General features: G+C 42.9%; 1 protein-coding gene across 4 annotated transcripts in view; it reads right to left on the reverse strand.

Annotated features, from left to right (window-relative positions):
* Positions 1-21,671, reverse strand: part of LOC115395582 (transcription initiation factor TFIID subunit 4) — a 93,261-nt gene that overhangs the window by 16,552 nt on the left and 55,038 nt on the right. For all 4 annotated transcript variants that reach the window (XM_030101294.1, XM_030101217.1, XM_030101440.1 and 1 more), the window contains one exon: positions 8,353-8,475. In XM_030101294.1, the coding sequence (XP_029957154.1) occupies positions 8,353-8,475 (123 nt within the window). The remainder of the gene's footprint in view (positions 1-8,352; positions 8,476-21,671) is intronic.

Genomic DNA, 21,671 nt, shown 5'->3' on the forward strand with positions numbered 1-21,671 from the left:
ATCGGTCCGCCTCCGTAGCAGCGAGGCGGAGGGTGGAGGGGGGGGGGGGGCAGAAATGCAGCAAATTTCATTCTTCAGAAATTTAATTATATCAAGATTAACAAGGGAGGTAATTAATTTCTTTAAGATGGGTATCTTTAAAGTGCCTGGGGCTCAACTTTGTTGTCAAAACTGTATATTTAACCATTATTTCAGGGCAAAGTTTTAAAGGCAGGAATGAGGGGGATCACTACTTTGTCATAAATATGGATACATAGGAAGTTCTTATCTAAATAAGGAGATTACAGCGTTAACACAAGTGTACATTTATGTACAAGTGGAAAAAGCAGCATCACAACTGCTCTGCATCCACTTATTCTGCAGCAATCTGTTGAATGTATCTCCACCAGGAAGGTTTCAGTCGTCTGATGAATGTCTTTAGCCAGCTGGATCATTGTAGTCTTGTGGCGCGGCTGGTTGCACACAGACAAAATATGTGGGCCACAATTTATTGAAGCAGCTCCTCAGCGGCACAAACACAACCGTGATCATCTGTGATTATTTTCAGGATGGATCTTTAAAGAGACGGAGACTGTGTGCTGTGACAATCTCGTACAAGCGAGAGAGAATTTTTCATCAAACCTTTAAATTATATGACGGAGTCACAAATGGTCTCCAACCTGCTCCCAGAAGCTAATTCCACAAACAAGATAACCCATTTCTCATTTAACTACCTGCATAAACGGTTTATAAAGGCGATGAAAAGCATGAAAAAAAATTTGTAAAGAGAGGAAAAACATCTATCCACGTCACACAGATAACTGACGGCTGAGGACGAAGCACAGATACAAACACAGCAGTTCTGCAGAAATCACATTCAACAACCGGCCCGATTGACAGTTCTGACCTGAGTATTGACACTAGTTGCTTCTGATGGCATCATTAAGCAATCTTTTGAGCAAAATCACCTTTATTAACAATAATGTGGTGACGATTATACTGAACAACAACATCTATTTGTGAGACTTAACTGTCCGCAGATGATTTGGTACCACACACCAAAGGCCCAAAAAGGTTGGGGACCACTGTTTTAAAGAACCGTCACAGTCAGAGCTTAATGATACTCCAATATTTAAGGAATTCGGCCCGGGGTTCATTTTGTACCGAGGCTCAGTGTGCATCCCTATTCATAAAATATTCCATATTTAAAAAAAAGTCTCAAAAACTGCAATGTCGCACACGTACATCCTGTCATGAATCCATTTTACTATTTACCATTGAGCTAAATTGGAATGGAAAAACTGTATTTGCTATAATTGAAGCAAAACCACAAATGTATTTATCTTTTCATGCTAATTCTATAGCTGCATTTTGAATGCTTTAACCCGCAGTACATAGTGCAAAAACTCCTGGTGGATACCCACAGCGCTCTGCATTGTGTAGGGGAAGGCAAAGTTGGCAAAGTGCACTGTGTTAAAGCTCTAAGAACATATGGCATCTGGCCAAGGAACCCCTGTAACCATTCTGAAGACTCAACTCTGTCTCCTTTGTGTCCTCACTGGAAATGCAGAATTGCCTTGAGACGTAAAGTCAAACTAACATTACAATCTTCTTGACATTATGAAACCAATAGCAGCCTCTCAGTGCCCCCTTTAATCATATTTATGTAGTATGTAGAGAGAGGGAGCCCACACAGGAATCCTTATGCTTCATTACATCCTGATGGAAGTCATGCTAAAGTCAGAGCGTTCTCCTTCAGATCCCACCTCGATCTGCTTTCCTGGCGAGATAAATATATGAATACAACAGCTAATCAGGGGTTAATGTCAAAGCACCCAATGGGTTTAAGAAAAAGACCTCTGCATGTTGAAGGAAGGTAAGAAGAAAATAGTTGGGTTAGCTGTGTTTCACATTATAAATATCCACTGGTGTGAGGTCTGGAGGACGCGGTTCCCGCAGAACAGGAGGAATCTGTAGTGAGTACAGTAGATTATTGCCACTACTTCCACACAAGCAAAGCAGGCATGACTTTTCAACCAAGTGCTAACCCCAGCAGACTCTGGGCAGAGATCGGGGAGGCGGAGGGGCGGCCAGGAGGAGGAGGAGCGAGTGTTTCCCTTCATCCTGTCGCCTCTTATGCTGTGTTCAGTCGACCCGTCTCCTCCTTAACCAAACAGCCTGGTTGGTGGAGGTCCTCCCGAGTCCTCACGCCGCCCCTCCAGCTCCGGAACCCTCTTACTCTCCGAGTTTCCTGTTTGTCTGGTTGAAGACCTGGCCGATTTACTCCCAGGCGGCACATTGGGAGGGACGCAGGAGGAGGAGGAGGAGGAGGAATGGGAAAAGGCACGAGAGAGGAGGACAGAGGGGAGGTTGGCGGGGAGAAGGCAAGGGGAGAGACACTGAACACTCCCGAGTTGGGATTGATTTACTTCATTAACCGAGATTACAAGTTTAACTTACAAACCAGAGGTCAAAATTTCTCATTAACAAGGGGACCGTGGAGAACCTCGGGGCTTGGAGACCACTCTTATTACTGACTACACATTTCAATCTGTCTTTGATGTTCCATGTCTGCCTTTCTACCCCCTCTTTCCCCCTCCTATTTTTTGGCAGCGAGGTTGATTTTAATTGTAGCTATAGAACAGAGCATAGTTTGCCTGTAAGCCAGCCTCCACATCTGTAGTGAGTGCAGCTTTAGTGATATTGGGTGCAGTCCATAGCTTGGGGCTAATTTTAATGGTCCCCCCCCCCCCTCCTCCTCTCCCTCCTTCATTGGAGACTCAGATTGTTTTCCACGTGATTCCTGTTAATTTAGCTGGAGGAAAGGGCATCAGTTTTCCTTGTGCTTTTCCCCCCTCTCTCCCCATGCCTCTCACTCTATTGCCTCACTCCTTCTTTCTGATCTACAGCCTCAAAGAAAGAAGGTGAAATGAATTCAAATGGAAAAATAGACTGTGCTCACTATTAAATCGCTCGCCTACCTTTTGTCCCTCGCATTGCGCCTGGTCGAGACAGATAGGAAAGAGCCAGTGTGGCTGTACAAACTGGGGCAATATAGCTGCTATTGTTGCTTTTTACGTCAACAAACAAAAGCTCTTCCTTTGATGTGATAAATGGCCTAAGTGCCTGGATGATAACTGTGAGCTCGTAAATGTGTCAAGGATGTTTCAAAGCTCTGAGCATGTTTAACACTGTGGGACGTTGTGCGTCGAGGCACATTCTCACATTGCAGAGCCTTTTAATGTTAACCTTAGATATACAGGAGGAGCTCCGTTTGTCTCCTGTAAGCTCACAGAAATGCAATTCCAGACGAGATCCGCCAAATGAGAGGCGCAGAACGCACAGAAATCAATGGACGGAAATGAAACAGTGAAATCATGTTAAACGTGTGAAAGGACATATTCTAGCGGGTGTGATGGAATAATCATTATGAATAAAAGTCTATTTGACAGTCTGTCTCCCATCCCCTTTTCACACAACTGCAATACACCTTCATCTCCTCACCATACAATATGGAAATGTTGGCATGGCGAGAACGCAGCAGGCTACAGATGTCTGAGCTTTAACCAATCCATATCATGTTCGGTTTTGTTTATTTGCCAATTGCTGAGCAGCATCAGAATCAGAAAACTGAGGACTGCAGAAATGAGTTCTGAAATGCCGTTTCTTCTTTTTGTTTGTTTGTTTGTTTAAAACTGTTGTTGTTTCTCTTCTTTGCTCTGAAGTCAATGGACTTTTCCAAAAGAAATAGTTTTGGTGAGATGCCTGAAATAAGGTTGATAGCTGACATTTCATTCAACAAGATTAGTAAATATTCTCAGTAATTTTATAGAAGCTTTTCTTCTATTAATTGAGATGGCTGCGGACATGTTATTAAATCAGATGACAAGTTGGATGCATTGATGTTCTTACCTTTAGGATAAAATCTTGAGGACTAAGACTCATCGGACAGTTGGTCGTATTTCTAATAATCAGCGGTCTGTCACTGAACTTCCCCTCCACTCAATGCAAGGCAGCTTCCATGACTTTCATGCTGAGCTCAAAAACCTCATGTGTGCTGATTGCTGGGTAGAGAAGGCAGGATGGGGATTTCAAGGTACAGGGTAGGATGTGGTGTGTATGCTTGTGTGCGGCCCCTGTCTGCGCGGTGACCAACTGCTGGGGCCACAGCAGGCCCCCTTACCGAGAGCCAGCCAGCAGCTCCTGCCATTGGCTCCTTGGAACTAATCCACCCCGAGGAGCCCTGTAAGACCCCCTTTGTTCCCTCCTGCAGACTAGATCAGGCTGGAGACAGACACTCCAGTCTTGACTGGCTATCAGTTTCACAGCCTGTGGCCATCTACATCCAGGCACAGGCCCAGGTCCGGCCAAGCCACCATCAAATTAAAGGTGAGTGAATAAGAGGTCGGGGGGTTGGAGAGGTGAGCAGGAGGGGGATGGAGCGAAATTGTGTCACCTGAATTCCGTCACAGTTTGAACAAGGTAGAAAGGTAGCCCGAGCGAGGAAACGAACAGGAAAGAGGGAAGGAATATCGAAGAGGAGGATTTCAACAGGAGCTCTGCTTCTCAGTGAGCAGCACAGGATCTCAACAAGGCCATTATCTGGCTCCTAATTTGAGCTCTGGCACAGCACTGAAGGGCTGCCTTTGTCTGGGATTAATGCGGAAAGCTCAGGATGCGATGTCAGAGGGAAATAATCAGCGTGGGCCCTTCATAACGTTGGCTGCTTGTGCTCCTGGCCAGGGCCCCCCGGCTCATTTCTGTGGAGATGAAATCTATGACAAGCCCCTCAGTGAAGCTAAGAGCAGGCAACAGTCCAGTAACACCCACAGGCCTCCAGGCATCCTGTGACCCCCTTAGAAAAGTCACATTCACTTTGCTCTGGAGAAGGGAAAGAGAACGCCGCGGGCGCTTCCAGCCCATGTGAAATGAAGAAATGTGAGGAGGTGAAAACGAAGTGAAAATAAGTTAAGATTCCTCCTCCGCCCCCTCTGCAATCACTCCAGAGGAGGGGCGCACTGTGACTTCACTTCATTATGCTTCTAATTAAACATATACAGGACATTAAAAAAGGAAAAAAAGAGACATAAATAAGAAAAAAACAAACCCACCATAATGTATATTCATGTTTATGTTGTGTAACTGCATTTGGGAAAGCAGTTTGAGAAAGCAGCTTTTCCCTTTTTTTTTTTTTTAATGCAGCATAAGGTCGCAGGCTAATACCCATCAGGGTAAAACATTCTGAAAGAGGTTGGCACTGTACTCAAGGACCAGAAGTAATGCTTTTATTTTGTTATTTATGCTTTTTTACCGGGTGCATTACTATGCTCCTCTGCAGCATACTGCTGCTAAGCGAAGGATGTGAAGATGCAACTCGATAAGCAGGTTATTAAAATGACCAATTGACATTCAAAATTCAGCCTTATTTTAGATTCATCATATTTACAGATGAATATGTGGAATTTAAATGTTGCCCCGGCTGCCTAAAGGAAAATGTGACTTGGTACAGCAAATGTGCATGACTTCATGTATAACCCTACGCTAGAGAAATGTGATACTGAAGTCATTGATTATGGAACCTCCAGCTGTAAAGATTTCTTTGTTAGTTGCCCTCGCAGACTTAGATTGTGGAGATTTGAGTTTTTAGACATATTGCAGAACTACTGCTCAACAGTTTAGGCATCAAAGCAATGTGTGATTTAAAAAAATACAATAGGCACTATTCCCTTAATATATATGGCAATAAAGTCAGTGCTGCTGATGTGTTTATGCTCGTTTCTGTGATCTTAAAGGAAAATAATGCACTAGTGAAGTATGGCACATCGTCAAAAGGGGCTGAATTGCCCACTGATCTGTTAGTATAATGCACTGTATTTGGCAAACTAACTTTGGCAATTCTTGCTGTTTCTTCTAAAGTAGCAATGGTGGATTTTCATGGTTTATTTACAGTTCAGGTAGTTCCCTGAAAATGCTCCACAGTTCGCACCTCTGGGAAGGAACTCTGGTGTGGTTTGTGAAAATTTGCTCCCCTCCCAATAAGCGCACTTAAACTTCTACGAGTGATCACGTTTGTGAAGCTTTATGTGAACTGTGACCGTGTGAAAACTTGACTGTCTGAAGTGAATAAGAGTTCACACAACAAGTATCTCTTAGGGCCTAAAACCTCACGAGTATTCTGTGATTTCAGATTTGATCATCTCCATTCACCTATTATGAAAAGACATATTTGGGCTAAGAGGACCGAACACGCTTCACCGTCTCTTCAATCAGAATTACGTGACAGAGTTAACATTTAATTCACGTCAGACTGGAGCAGACTGAAGTTATCAGTCGTCACTCAGTATCTTTGTTTGTGTGATGCCAGAAACAGAGGTGTCTTGTAGTATCTGCTGGACCTTTTCATCCTCCCATGTGAATGTCACACACCACCCACAGTGGCCTCTTATCACGGTTTCATCTCTCTGCTGTTCTATCAAAACTTCTCATCTTAATCGTTTCTAATCTGGATTTGTAGCGTTGTGTTTCCGGCGTGCTTGCTGTCCTCAGATGTTCTTGTACGCTATTAGAACAGCAATGATCTATTAGCACTTCCCAAATCAAATGAATATACAATTGAAAGAAAGCCAGTCACAAAAAAAAAAAAAAAACAAAAAACAAAAATCTAAACAATTACTGCTCTTTTATCAGGTCAATAGAAGAAAATAATGGAAACATTTTATTGAACAAAGACAACTTTTAATAAATGTCACATTATCTAATAATAAAGAGCTTTGAAGCAGGTCATAGTCTGGACTGGATCAATTCATTTGTTTGTTTATCAGGTAATCTAGTAATTTTTTCCACTCGATGGATCACGTTACAGTTTGAGGTATAAAGTTACACAATTTGATCATTGGTCATTAAACTGTTTATACAAGAGATAGAAATGTTAATAGTTTGAATGTTAATTTGGCCGGTGCTTCTAAACACTAAATTAAAATAAAATGGATGGAGTTATTTATCAGGCTAATTTGGTAGCATGAATAAACAAGAGTACAAGCTGTAAAGGAGGCACGAATGTCAGGGAAAAAGCAGCTCTTTGATGCAGCTAAGAATCTGAACTGCTGACAAAAAACTGGGTTTATTCAGTCACCAGCAAAATATTAGGTACAGTTCTTCAATTGCCTGAAAGTGGAAAATTCGGGCAATTGAAGGAGTGTGTCGAAGTGTTAAAATCAGCATTTAGACACATACACATGATCAAGACAAGCTTCTGCAGTTCAAAATACAGTCACTGCAGTTTTTGACAATATTTGTGGTAATACTGACACCATTCCATTTTGGTTTCTTCTTTACAACTTTATAAACAATGCTTTTTTATTCAACTTTCAAATTATCTTTGAAATGGGTGACAAAGGTGTTCATTTAAAGATATTCTCATACAAAAGCTCTGCCTGATGCCACAGGTCAAAGGAAACGGGTTGGAAGACAAAAAGTAACAGAAATGCCGACCTCAAGCTAACAACAAGAAAATGATGTAAAACAGCAAAGAACCAGGTTTGAACAGGATAATGATGGTATAATCCATACAGACTGTCCAAAACTCGGCGATGGTGAAAACAAGAACACATTGAGAAGTCATCGATTAGTGGACAGAGACGCTTTTCACCAACTGAGCGTTGAGGCGGCTGAATTCTTCTGCAACTGGAAATATTCTCCTCTGACTGCAGTATACTGAAACGGTGTCAGATTTAGTTTTCTACTCATCTATTTTCTTTACTGCGTTATCTAATCCAGGGTCGTTGGGGGGGCTGGAGCTGATCCCAGCTGACTACGCGCGGAACGCGAGCTACACCCTTAACAGATCATCAGTCCATCACAGGGCAAACACAGAGGCAGACAATCGCATCCACTCACTCACACTCACATGCACGGGCATCTTTACAGTCACAAATTAACCTCAAATGCATGTGGGAGGGAGTCAGAGTATCCAGACTACGCCCACACATTCTGACAATATGCAAACTGCACAGAAAGGCCTCTTGATCCAAAACGGACTCGAACTGGGAGTATGCGGAGTGAGTACTCTAACCACTTCTCCACCATGCAGCCGGATTTAGTCATGTATCTCTTATATTTGGTGACTCAGTGACAAGACCATGGAAATTAAAAGTGAAAGCTGCCTACACAAAATCTAAACAAAGGGAATATATCTGAAGCAAATAAAAAGTAGGGAGGAAGCTAACAATAGCAGATGAAATTAAAAGGTTCCCCTCTTTGTGAGAGATTTTCTCTTCCATCAACATGACTGCTGGATCTGGTGAATAGCCAGCACGAGCAGCTGGTTATGAACAGAAATTGTGACAGTAAATACAAAGCCAGTCTGGCTCTTACCTCGGTCCCTGATGGCGTGGCCCCTGGTGAATCCACTTTCCGTTTTTTCCGGGGTCCGATGGCGGCTAGTGCTGTAAGGTTGGCGTCTCGCTGCCTCATCTGGGCCAGCTCCTGTTGCTGCATCTGGTGAAGAAGAAGGAGCAGAAAGATTGGAAAATAAGCTCACACCTTGCAGTATTTCCCACAGGACTTGATGGAAGACAATGGTGGGTGGACTCCTGAAAAAAAATAACCTTTTTTTAAGCTAAATTAATCCATCTGGTGCCTTTTGGGAGCCTAATTTACAGGTTAGATCAACAAAGAACTCTGTATTCACAGTTTACTGTTTCAGGTTTTTAATCATGAACACACTGGTTGTATGCACCGATCAGCCACAACAATATGATCAAGATGTATGAGATATGGAATTAAGACGAAGATTCTGATTGGTGGATCGCACAATGTGTTTGTCAGGAACCTGCCATGTGACTACTGTGCACACGTACATGGCGACGGCGATGCTCAAATGATATATTGTGCAGCTCTACATGGAATAGACTTGTTTTTTCCAATACGCTGCACAGATGCTTAATTGCTTTAAGAGAAGCAAGATTTAGGAGTCATTACAGTCCTCAAATAGTTCCTGAACTGCTATTGTTCGATTACTTCTTCCCTCCATGGATCAATTTGATTAGAAATAGTTCACAGCATAAAGACAACATCCCATGAATCCTTCCGTCTGTGAGGTGCTCAGACTGAGTCTCCCGATGTGGCCCATCTGAACCTTGCTCAAGTCCTAAAGCTTAGGGATGAACGAACAAACTATCTATAAAATTACAAACAAAAAAACCTGCACTATTCTCTTGCTGGCCTGTGTGTGTAATAAATGCCTGTAGTTGTTTAGTTTTATGTTGGTAGCATTATATTATTTCATGGACTTGTACCTCCATAGTGAATGAAGCTGTTGATGTTCGGTCTTTCTTTATATACTCCCTTTACAGAGCACTATTTTTTCCCCCCACAGAACTTGTCAGTGAGTTTATAAAACTTTTACTAGTTTTTTCCCTTAAAAGGTACAACAGAAAAAAATCTGTAAAACCATCATGTTTACATTTTTTTTGCATGAACTGGTTATGTTGAAGAGCTCTGGAAACCTTACAAATCACCACATGAATGGTTTTGTCTGCACCTGAGTTTATGAGTACATTAAATGTTAGATCACAACATGAACCTGTAACCAAAACACAAGACTAATACCAATAAAGACTAACAAACACAGAAACACATAATCTGTGAACTTTTCACCATCTGGTGATAAAGTAACCACACCTAAACCTGACACACTCTCTCCGTAATATTCCAAGATTTAACGTTGCATTTGTAACAATCGTCACACACACACATTGTGATAGTGAAAGGAGCATCAAATGTGGAAAGGAAGACGCAGAGGAAGATTTCCTCCTCCGTCTCCCTCCTGTCCATCTACGAAGCAGAAATCTTTCCAGAGCAGAACAAAATGGAAGACTGCTGTCAGCCATTAACAGAGCTCTTTTCAAAGACTGTGTGTGTGTGTGTGTGTGTGTGTGTGTGTGTGTGTGTGTGTGTGTGTGTGTGTGTGTGTGTGTGCGTGTGTGTTAAGTCACATGGTCCTGTTGTGATTTTTGCTGTTTGTGATGTATAAGAGGGGGGTGGGAGGCACCGCCTGAGGTAATGTCATGTCTCGCCGCGGGGCTGAAGGGGGAATCCAGCGTTGCTGGGAGCTGCCCTTTCTATTGGGTGGAGGTGTGAGGGCCTGGGGCCATGGCGCAGAGGGTGTCAGTACTCCCTTCAACACGCGCGCACACACACACACACACACACACACACACACACACACACACACACACACACACACACACACACACACACACACACACACACACACACGTGTCTATCAATCTTGGCCACAGCACAGGGAATGCCTACCCACCAGCTTGCCTGTGTGCCTGCCCGCTGGGGGGAGAGAGGCCTGGGTTGAAGCGAACAGGGACAATCAATGTGCGCCTTGATGTCTTTCATGTTCTTTTATGTTATCTCTCAGCATGTGCTCGCTGGGCGCTGCTGTTTGTGTGAGGCATGTATGTTGTCTGATCAGGGGAAAATTTCATGTTACTTTCAGATGGCGCTCTGTAAAAGGTTGCTTTGGTGTACAAAGTCTGATCTAAAATGTGCATGCAGTTGCCTCTGATTTTCTTTTTTTTTTTTTTTCCTCCCTAAAACCCCGTCGGCAAGGCATGCCCTTTAGGGTGTTGCCACTTCACATTTAGCACGGAGGAACTGTTGAAAGATTCAAAACACGCTGACAACACAAAGTCGGGGAAATAATAGCTGTGGTATCATCCAGCTAAACACATACACTGCAAGTGCTTTTTTTTTAACCGTTAATGAATGTAAAAATGCATTTAAAAAAAAGCAGGAAGCTACTGCTAACTAATAGCAGTAGCAATAGAATATTAGTGTTGAGTCGTCCTATTAATGCAACGGAAATCCCAACAGAGGGTAGAGTAATGGGGGATCGTGGCTGCACGTGGAAAACGGGCGAAACGATTGCCTCTGTCCACATGGAAAAACTAGCATTAACGTTATCAATGCTAACCTTATTAAGCTTTGCCACAAACAACACACACATCTCTCCAGGCCTGACCTTAAAGAATCTTACTGTGAAGTGAGCAGTGGGGAGAGAGAGAGAGAGCGAGAGAGAGAGAGAGAGAGAGAGAGAGAGAGAGAGAGAGAGATGTCCGCTATCTCACTGATGGCACCAGGATGCCGGCATCTCTGGCTGGCAGTTGGCACCAGGCATGGGCTCCCAGCGCCCACAGCAACTGCCTGCATTTTCAGATTTATGACTGTATGATAAATGAAGACTTCATTTTACCATCTGCAACCCTCCAGTCTGCGTTTCCCGTCAGTAAAGTGGCCGCCATGACACTGGGAGACTGATTTCTGATTTCAATCTGGTGCCACTACGCCCAGTCTACCTTCCGTCGATGACTGCCGGCTGATACAAGCCAGAGTCCGAGCAGGCTCTGATAGATCTGCCTTCTATCACAAGGTTTTATTTCCAACCCTGACTTCATTCATTGACATTAAAGGCGCTCAGCTGGACACACACGGGTGTTAAAATAAATTAAAGTTATTGCATTAACACTTGGCCGAGGATGTGGTGAGGTTATTTTCAATGTAACATAAAGCACAACAATGCTGGGTGTTCTTATGGAAGATAGGAAGAATATCAAATAATAATGAAGTGAACTACAGCTGATATGGTCGTGTGCTCCAGGCACAGAGACATTCAGTCTGTTGATGAGGCTGGTGTTAAATTACAAGCCTGTATGCAGGTTTAGTCACACGGACAGAGACACCCTCTGGAAGTTAGCCAATCGAAAAAGTGGGAGCCAAAATGGACCGAGGGGCTGAATATAGTCATGACTGAATAAATAAAGATTTTATTTTAACTGAGTTGTGAAATGCTGTAGAGTCAGTGATTCAGACAGTCGCCAACATTCACACTGTAACATGTATTATTTTGTATTCTAGCCTATAGTCATGTCAGGAAAACAGTCTGTTTATAAAACATTATCAAATCAGACTTTAACTGTGGCTTTCATTCTTCTTGTACTGTTTGTGTTTTCCCAAACGCGAATGTGACTGAACACACCGATATCGGTATTTTTTGGTAAAATGCCACATGGGCGTGTTACTTGGGCATTTTTGCATATTGTGGAAACCTAAATGAAAAACAAAACAGTGACAGCCAATGCAGCAGACTCTCCGCAGATTTTAAAACACTGTGTCGGCAGCGGTAAGTGCTGTGTACAATCATTGCCAAAAACTGCAAAGGTCACAAATGAACTCCTTCTCAGGACTCCTGGAATAAGCAGCTGGCAGGACGAATACATTTGCCAGGTCCGATCAATGGCGCCGCATAAATATGTGCTGTTCCAAAGCCACTTAAATACCAGTGCTTCCAGTCCGCCTGCGTGCCCTTTGAAAGAAGAAAAGCGGGTCTTGTAAAGTCAAATTATTAGCAAAGGTCAGGGGATGTAGAACGTTTTAAAGATAGCTCGCAAAAATCAATCTGTAGTTTTGTTGGAAGCAGGTTTTGGCGCCGTGTGCGTACAGTGCAACGTGAGGTGACACCTCCATGATCAATGAGCTGGGAGAAAACGCAGAGCTCCGTTCCAGATGTTGAGTTCAGCGTAGTTACGAAGACATGAGCCAGTGTTTTGTGACCATAAGAAGCTGTCAATGGACGGTGAAATATTCCAGCGTTCACTCTCACAACGGTCTGTGCTCTAGCTGTGAATCTAGATTAAATATGTCTGATATGCTTGAAAGATTCAGGCCTAGGCTATCAAGTTACGTGTATTCATCAGAGTACTTGTGTCATGTCCTGAAAAATTTCCAGTGAAATCGTATTTAAATAAGACTGAGACCTCTAGTTTGAGGGCAGCCCCATGTTAATACTCATCAGCTGCCGGTTTAACACGGCGCTGAATCAGGAGGGCTGCTGGAGAAAAGGTGGAGCTAAGCAATAATGAAAGCTAAACATGAACACTTCCTTCATCATTGTGGTCGCTCCTTTGTTTGTGAAAATGAAAATCTATGAAGAACCTTTTCATTTCACATATTTACAACTGTTTCAGTGATGCACATCACTGGTAGGCACAAGACGAAGCCGCTGCTAGGCAGAGGAAGCTACTGTCTGTGCATGTTTTAGCTTCACTGTTGTTTTCATCATTTCACTCAGAATTTGGAAGGTAAAATGAGAAAACACCCTGAAAAAATTTTCAGGTCATTTTGGCTGTACTCCCATGTTTTTATTTATTTTTAGGCATCTGTTTCCCGCATCTTGATTTATTTAAACTTCAAGCCCTGTACCCTTAATAGATCTGCAAAAGTGTCTGTCACGATAAGAAAAAAAACGGGGCCTTTTCTCGGCGCAGAAGAAAGAGCAGTATGTTGCCTTATGATGCAAAAATGTCCAAAAAGCAGCAAAAACCTCGGAGCGCTGCGATAAGTTTGGAGTGAAGAGGAGGGGAGGCTGCAGGAGCCATGATGGCCAACCTGCCGCTCTCTATCTCGGCTGTTTTTAACAAAGGCTTTTCTCTCTCCCCCCTTCCTCCCTCCCTGGCTGGCGGCCTGAGGGGCCGCTAGCGGCCCTCCAGACGCTTACAGACAGATGTCCTTGGTAGAGCAGAACACGCTCTGCTTGACGTCACAAGCAGCCACGGGGCTGTGAAGGAAGCTAAAGGGCTGTTTGCCCTGCAAAGAGCACATTTTAAATGGCAGACCCCGATTTCTGAGTTGGTCTGCGTCCGGCTCTCGCCCCTTCAAAGCCGCGGTTCAACAGGACACAGCGGGGGGGGGGGGGGGGGGGGGGGGGGGGGGGGGGGGGCTTTAGAGTGTATAGAAGTAGCATATGCTACATTTGATGGATGCTTATATTTTGCCTGAGACCCTCGATAGAGTGCATGCATTTTAAACAAGGGTGGGTGGCTTGAGCGGCAATCAAATATCTTATCATGGCTCTAAGTTTTGCAAAGATGGCCTACAGGCTGCGCTACAGGACACAATAAAAATGTGAATAACACTCACTTGTGTTGCAGTAAGTTTTCCAGCATAAGAAATGTGTTTGTGGTAATGCATAACAATCAGAACACGGGGAGCAAGACAAAAAAATAAACGGCTATCTGGAATAGCAGTGGTGCCAAATCCTGGTTCAGGAGGATCGCTGCATTGTTGGTGAGATATGGACTCACTGCGATGTGTGTTTATGCTGGGACACATCGAAAACATACAAAACAGTTCTCCTCCAGGACAAAGACAGGACACCAGGAATATCTATCTTGAGATCATGGCAGTTTACAACTGGTAAAGATAAATATGACTCCACAGTCTGATGCTGGGACATACAGTCTATAATCTAGCACCAAAACAAGCACTGGTGACGGAGTTTATAATACATCTGAGTTTCATTCCAAAAAATATCATGAAAGGTTTACAGTATAAAGTCAAATTTTCTTACGACCCTAGGCAGCTGTAATGACAAATAAATATTTTTTCCAAATATCAGAGTAACAGAATTGTGCTTGAGTTTCTTGATTAAAGAGAAAATATCAGTGAGAAGAAAGAGCAAAACTACACAATGATGTTTGTGTGGACTCATGCTTATTTTCTAAACTGGGTACCTATCGTCTGTTAAGTGAAATATATAAGAATTCTTTCAGAATAAGCTCCTTACCACAGCTTAAACTTTCATTTGACTTCAGTTTTAATCCAGCTGAATTACACTTTGTAAATCAGCACCAAAACTCGATGTATTTCTAAAAAGCAGCATCAAAAATGGTTGCAACCAGCTTTCTGTGAAAAGACCTCCAACCTGAATCGAGTCAGAGGCATTCTTGCTGTGACCCTAGAAGAGCGTTAACAGCCACACCACCATGCAGTCGTCTTCACCAGCATCCATGTCAATCATAATGATCTGGATTGGCGAAGCATCAGCAATATATAGATGTCCCTTGGTGACCTTTTAAAATAAAAGACTATGTAGTCACAGCAACAGCAGTTTGATTCTGTCCAGGACGTTTATAGGATGGCAAAGTCACAAGTTAAATCTTTAAAACATGGTTCTGATATGAGTTGATTCTTCTTTAACGTTGACACTTCCTGTTGATTTGAACCTGGATCTGAAAGTCAATCAATCCAACTCTCTACAAACATCATTTAAAGGGGTTATTTTAACTTCTATCTCGTACCATTACTGTAGAATCGCAGTGAAAACACATCATATTTCTTTAAAAACTGTAAAGTAATTCACATATAAGCATCTTTTGTGAGCAATTACAAAATTTTACAAAAACTCAAGGTCAGATTTGTTGCTGTCTTAGGTGGAACAGTATTATATTCTAGTGATTCTCATGTTGATCAGTGGAGGACTTCTACTAGTTTTTCACCATAATTAAACAAAGAGAACAGGAAAAAAACACACAAAACATTAAATAAGGGTTTGTTGGTACGTGTCATTGTGTTGATATTTTTTCATAATGAATGAATGACAACAGATGTATAACTGTGAGAACCTAAAGTACAGTAAAAAAATCCTTCATGGCATTATAAAATAGACACTTTCTGGAGCTTCATTTTAGTCAGATTGGTACTAAAAAAAAAGCTTCACATTTACACTTGAACAGATTGAAAACAATGTTTATTTCCATGGAAATGCTGAAAACAGTGTAGTTAGGATGTTAAGCCACTAGTGTTGTTTGTTTTCTTAATGAGACCTCACACACGTGCACAAGGACAGAAAACATGAAACGCTCCCTCCCATCAGAGGCGCACAGCTCCAGAGGGGGAGAAGCTTTTGGTTGAAACATGTTTTTGTGTTCTATGCAGTGTTTTACAGCTTAACATCAGACGGATGGAATCACCAGGTCCTCTGTTCAGCACTCATGGGTGATCTGCAGCATTGGACAATACAGTATATGCACTGTGATCGCATCCATCGTCCAAAATGCCAGACACCACTCCTTCAACTTTTTCATCAATCTTGTTGCTACGTTGTGTCAGTCTGCAAACCTGAGACATGAACAGGGTGAAGGTGCAGGGAGGGGTGGGGCCGCGAGTGCAGCTCAGTCAGGGTGACAGGCTCCGGGCAGGAGAGCAATAAGAAAACACAGCTCTTAAAACCAACATTTCAATTCAGAAAACTATAAGTTCGTAATGTCTGTCAAAGCATAGATAAACACAATCTATTGAAAGGTCTATTGACCATGTTTCATAGGTCTGCGGAGGAAAAGTCTTTAACATTTTGTCGCCCAGCCCTGACAGCTGCAGTATGACAGAAAAGTTCTATTTTCCCGTTTCCATGGAAATGGGGTCAAACCACTTTTGGAATTCCCAACTTGGGATCCATTTTCCAAAAGTTGTGTTGTCTGTGGCCCCGAGTACCATTGTTGAGTTAATGGACACCCAAAAAAAGGAAACAAGGAGAGTTTTACATTTTCTTTAGAAAACGGGACTTTCAGAATATTAAGTGTTTAAACAGATTCATGTGAATGTAGTGGTGGAACAGAGTCAGGGAAGTCAACAGTCATTACCGTGAGTCCAGGAATCCTAAAGTCTGGATTTTAAACTGACTGATCACTTCACCCCTGAATCCGTCCACAAGTTTGCGTTGTCTCAAAGGTCAGTCCCAGCAGTGCTCTGTGGACAACGGGATGGGAGCTCAGTTGATTTATGCTCACATTATTACTGTGGATCTGTGAATAAAACCATATCAGATTAGATTACAGCTGTGGGTTCAGACTTGATTTCAACATTAATTGAGCTTTATTCAACTTGTGATTTACAAGTGGAAGGGTCGCGCACATTGTTTTTGGTCGTAACACAATGCAGACGTTGTCTCAGTCTGTTTCTAATCAAACTGCAGATGAAAAGGGCAATGATTTGTCCTCAGCTGCGGTTATTATCTCCACAAAACCGTTTCCTTTCCCAGGCACTGCGGTCGCAGATTCAGACACCGACGGCATGTTCCTTTGTGTACGTTTCCCTCTACTTAACACGAGCGTGCGTTGACATTTTATGTACGTGTTTTATGTACGTCTGTAATCCATGCATCTCATTCACCTGACACCCACATGGCCGACATTACGTGAACATCTGTGAGCCGCATCTCCAGGCCTTTCTTCATGTGAAGTGCCTGGCAGTTAGTTCGCTGCAGGCGAAGAGACCATTTGCAGGAACCAATCAGGTCTCACTTCTCCATCTGCACACATGCACTACAAAGAGACGAGTTGAGCCCCGACCCGGTAATGTAGGCAAGGCTGTGTGTGCGAGAACTGGATGGAGACATGAACGGCTTCATTAGCAGAGGTCCATGATTACAAATTAAAAAGGTCCTTAAAATACAATGCGGAGTTTAATTGCAAACGTACACAAGTATGTGCAAAGACTGAACATCCGGAGTTGTTTACAAAGTTGTAAATTAAGGCATATTTAGCACAATATCTGGAATTTAGTAAATTTGCACCAAAAAGTTTGTAAATCCTCAAATCCGGATAAATTCTACACAGAAATATGCAGCTTAAATATGCAGGACAATCCGTCTGTCTGTGTGTCATATTATTTTACCTATGGAAATGAATTCAAAATACATGCATGAGCTAATAGTCTTGGCACAGCATGTTTCATTTCCTCTGAAGCCGAGTATGTCAGGAGCGCTTCCAGGGCCGAGCACCAATTATTTACAGCCCTCAGTCATCCCCGGAGCGAAGGTCATTATGTGAGTGTCACCATGATGACCCGGCGCTTCTTCTTCATCTGCAACTTATTTGCGGGAATTAAACTGCGTAAAGGGACGCCTGCGTGTGTCTAGCAGACTCGCCGACTTCGCTGCAGTGTAACTATTATTTCTATAAATAAAAACATTTGTGCGACACATTTTTTTTCGGTAGAGTGTTTAATGAAGGAGCCAGAAATGGGTGTTAAGCAGATTCTGATGGCGCAACACGGGAGCGACAGGGGGAGAGTGGTGATCATTAAAAATACTGCTTATCTAAGGGAAAATTTCCTACTTTAAATGTTCTCTCACTTTGTCTCATTCGCTGCTGTCGTGCTTCGTCTAGCAGTCTCCTTTCTCCTCGTCTGTCTTCCTCTCTCTCCCTCTCTCTCCCTCTCTTTTTTTTTAACATTTAGATTCGCTGCTCGTCACCTTCTATTGATCACGCCTAATTTGCATCCAGGAAAAAGATGAGAACTCAGATATTCACACTCCGAGAGAGGACGATCTCAATGATTTATTCATTTCCAAATCAAAAAAAAAAAAAAAAAAAAAAAAAAGGAGTGAAAGGAAGGTAGATGAGAAGGGGGAATCTTCATAGGCAGCAGGCGACTAGCGGGCTCTGAGGCTGGGCTCTTCTTCCCCACACCGCCCCCAGGCACATGGTGTGCAAGTCCTCCTAATTAACAAGGTGAATCATGCTGCCGCTCTCTAATTAGCCAACATGACAATCTAATGGAAACATGCAGGACGAGCTGGCACACTTAGCATCACCTCACAAAGACCTCCGCTACTGTCCTTCCCATATGAATTACAAAAAGAAAAAAAAAAAAATAAAGAATGACACCTTCGATTCTGAGCGCGGAAGAGGAGAAGGTGGGGTGCAGCGGTTCAGGGAAGTGTATTTTTGGGAGAGGTCAGAAGGGAGAAGTGAGCAGATGAGGGTGAGGGTTTTTTTCCTCTCTCTCTCTCTCTCTCTCTCTCTCTCTCCTCTTGTACGCGCCGTGTGTGGTGTTTGTTGCCTAATTGAAACATGTCCTGCCTCCTGCCTCTCTCTCACTTATATCCCAGGCACAGGAGGCTGGCACCTCGCCACCAGCGTAGCTCAGCATGCCCAATTCCCATGTCGCTCCAGTCCCAAGGAGTGCTCCGGCGCACAAAGAGAAAAGTGAACCTACAGGCTTGTGCAGCAAGTCGACGAGCTGCTATCTCCCTCTAAGGCAAAAAGGAAAAAAAATCTCCCTTTTTTGTTGTTTTCCTTCTCATTACAGCACTTTGTAATATTCGAAAACACACAGGAACACCAAAGGTACTTTTAAGGCCTGCTTCTATTTTTTTCCTGTAATATGTCTTGAGGTGAAGAAAGAAAAAAAAAAACTTAAGTTGAGACTTCAGACAACAAAGCAACAAATAAAAATAGGGTTACAGTGTACTATTTCTTAGCCCGCATATCTTGAGGATCTAAAAAAAAACAGCCCTTATGTGCTGATTAAATTACAGCATGTCAAGGACTTTTTGGGATAAAAGTGAAAGTCAGCTGATGAAAGGAAATCAATATCCAAATCTCAAAACAAGCCCTGGTGTATATCTGGAAGTTGAGGACAACGCGTGCGTCGGTGGAGTGAAGCTGACCACAGTGGCTGCTGCCCCGCTGAAATTAAAGCATTGTGTATCTGTGATGCCAGAAGACAAGAATATAACAACGATGAATTGGGACGCACAGAACAGCAGGAATTCTCTTTGAAAAGCAGCACAGAGCGGGAGCCAACGTGGAGGAGGGTAGCAGGCTTTTGCCCTCGGGCCTACCTAATGGGGGAGAGCGCCTCTTTGAGCCGAGCAGTTTGTGGAGGGCCAGAGGATGAGAGCCTATGAACTCACAGATAGAGCTGGCCTAATAAAATCAAAAAAAGAAAAAGAAAAGAAAGAAAGAAAACTAAAGGGTTGTTGCGTTGTCCTCTGACACACAAGAGTCTCTGGTCCGTGGAGAACCAGCAGGCTCCGGCTGATGGGGCTTAGAGGAGTGGGTGGATTGCAGTCTGGACGTGACCTGGTCACTTGTGGAGGATACCGGGCCAATCAAGACCTGCGTGTGCGCAATGAGGCCCTGTGCGTACCGGCTGCACGGAGGGCCAAAGTTCAAACAACATGCGCAACAAGAATGTGAAGCCTTTACTGTGTGGGCAAGGAGGCAAACTATATCTAACACGGGAAAATATAGAAAAGAAAAAAAGGGCTGCATGTGCAACGTGAACATTAGCCAGATTGTAACGTATATACCTTTGCACCGCGAGGAACGACGCATGACTGCAGGCTTTTTAATTGGAGCCGTGCAAGGTTCAGAGTTGAGCTGGGGCAGAATTAATTCGGCAGAGGTTCGAGACTTTTCAAGCAGCGGTGCTGCGTCAAACGGGCAAAAGGAAGAAAAAAAAAAAGCCAGTCAATGCCTGAAGAAGAAAAAATATTTGAGGAAAATTATTCTAACAAAAACCTTTGAGATTCCCATTGGAGGGCTCTCGGTTTCACACAAGTCTTCTGGAATCACTCTAAGCTAGGAGAGGAGTGTTGCTGCGAGGGCATGGTAATGTGGAAGAATGGACGAGGAGAGGAGAGGAGAGGAGAGGAGAGGAGAGGAGAGGAGAGGAGGACCGTGCACTCCCCCATCATTCAAAGGTCGGCCAGTGATTGGATTATCAGAAGGAGACAGACTGCCTTAACCATTTTTTAACCTTTATTTATCCAGGGAAGCTTGACTAAACTCCATGCTGTTTTCCAGCAGCACCCTGTTCCTCACTCCACTGAGCTCTGCCGTGGAAACCCAGCACTGGAAAAGAAATGGAAACGAGTGTGCACGTTCAGGCTGTGGCGCTCGCTCACTTTTCGCTCGGTCACTACCACACATGCCAAATCTGGCTGGAGTTGGAGTTTCAAGACCCTCCAAAATTAAACCTGGAGGTGGAACCCCTCCCATACTGAAACACATGGTTAGCATGAGTCAGCCCTCCTCTTTCCCTCTTTTCTGAATCAATTTTTTTTTCAACATCTCCACAGTTTCCTTGTAAACGGGTATAATTTTCAAAACTCTGCCCTACATGCAAAACTTGTCTCAAATAAAAACTTGAAAACAATCTATTTTTAGTTGAAACATCTCATAAGCAGGTCCTAAGTTAAAGCTTCTCTATATATGTAATGTTTAATCTTTGCAATTGTTTCTCTTACGGACTTTTACTATAGTGAACTTGAATTTTTAATAATAAAACCCCCCCAAAATAGGTGAAAAATGACAACTAACAACACTAGTTACAATATTTCAACAGTTGTCACTGCTTTACAGCTGCTTCCACAGACGGTAGAGATAAGATAGATTTTTTTTTTTCCTGGATTCAGTTCAGATTATTTTATCTTTGTGACTAAGATGCTTGAAAGTCAGATTTAAAAAAAAAAAAAGTGTGATTATAGATGTCTCAAATAATTCAGCAAAACTGGTTCAAAAATTTGAAATGAGTCCGTCTAAAAAAAAAATAATCTGCACAACAGGAGTCAGTTGAGTTTGGTTTAGTTGTCATTTAATGTGGGCACACGAAGGAAGGAATTAAAGTAGCTAAATTTCCATATACCTAAATATATTTGAGATTTTGTCATTATCAAGAATGTGTTTCTATTTTAAGGAGTTCATGTGCAAAATTCTCAGTTTCTCAACACTGTCCAGCAGACGGGCTCTGTTCCCAGCGTGTTGTTTTCGCAGAGCCACAGCTTAAGGTTAAAGAGGCAGACCTCCAGCTTCACTCATGTCCACACAGCCAGAGACCTCATCTTTCTTTAAACCCATCCCTCATCTTCTCATGACATTCAGCGATGCACAAAACACTGAAAAAGACTCATTTCCACAGTGATTTAAAAAAAAAAAATTCCAGATAGAATATTTGGACGTTAAACTTTATTTCCCACTTCTTAATAATGACTTGGAAGCTGTTGCCTGAAGGATAAAACTAACATAGTTACCATGAGGATAAAAAGTGGTTTC

This window comes from Salarias fasciatus, chromosome 1 (genome assembly GCF_902148845.1).
Source record: "Salarias fasciatus chromosome 1, fSalaFa1.1, whole genome shotgun sequence".
NCBI lineage: Eukaryota > Metazoa > Chordata > Actinopteri > Blenniiformes > Blenniidae > Salarias > Salarias fasciatus.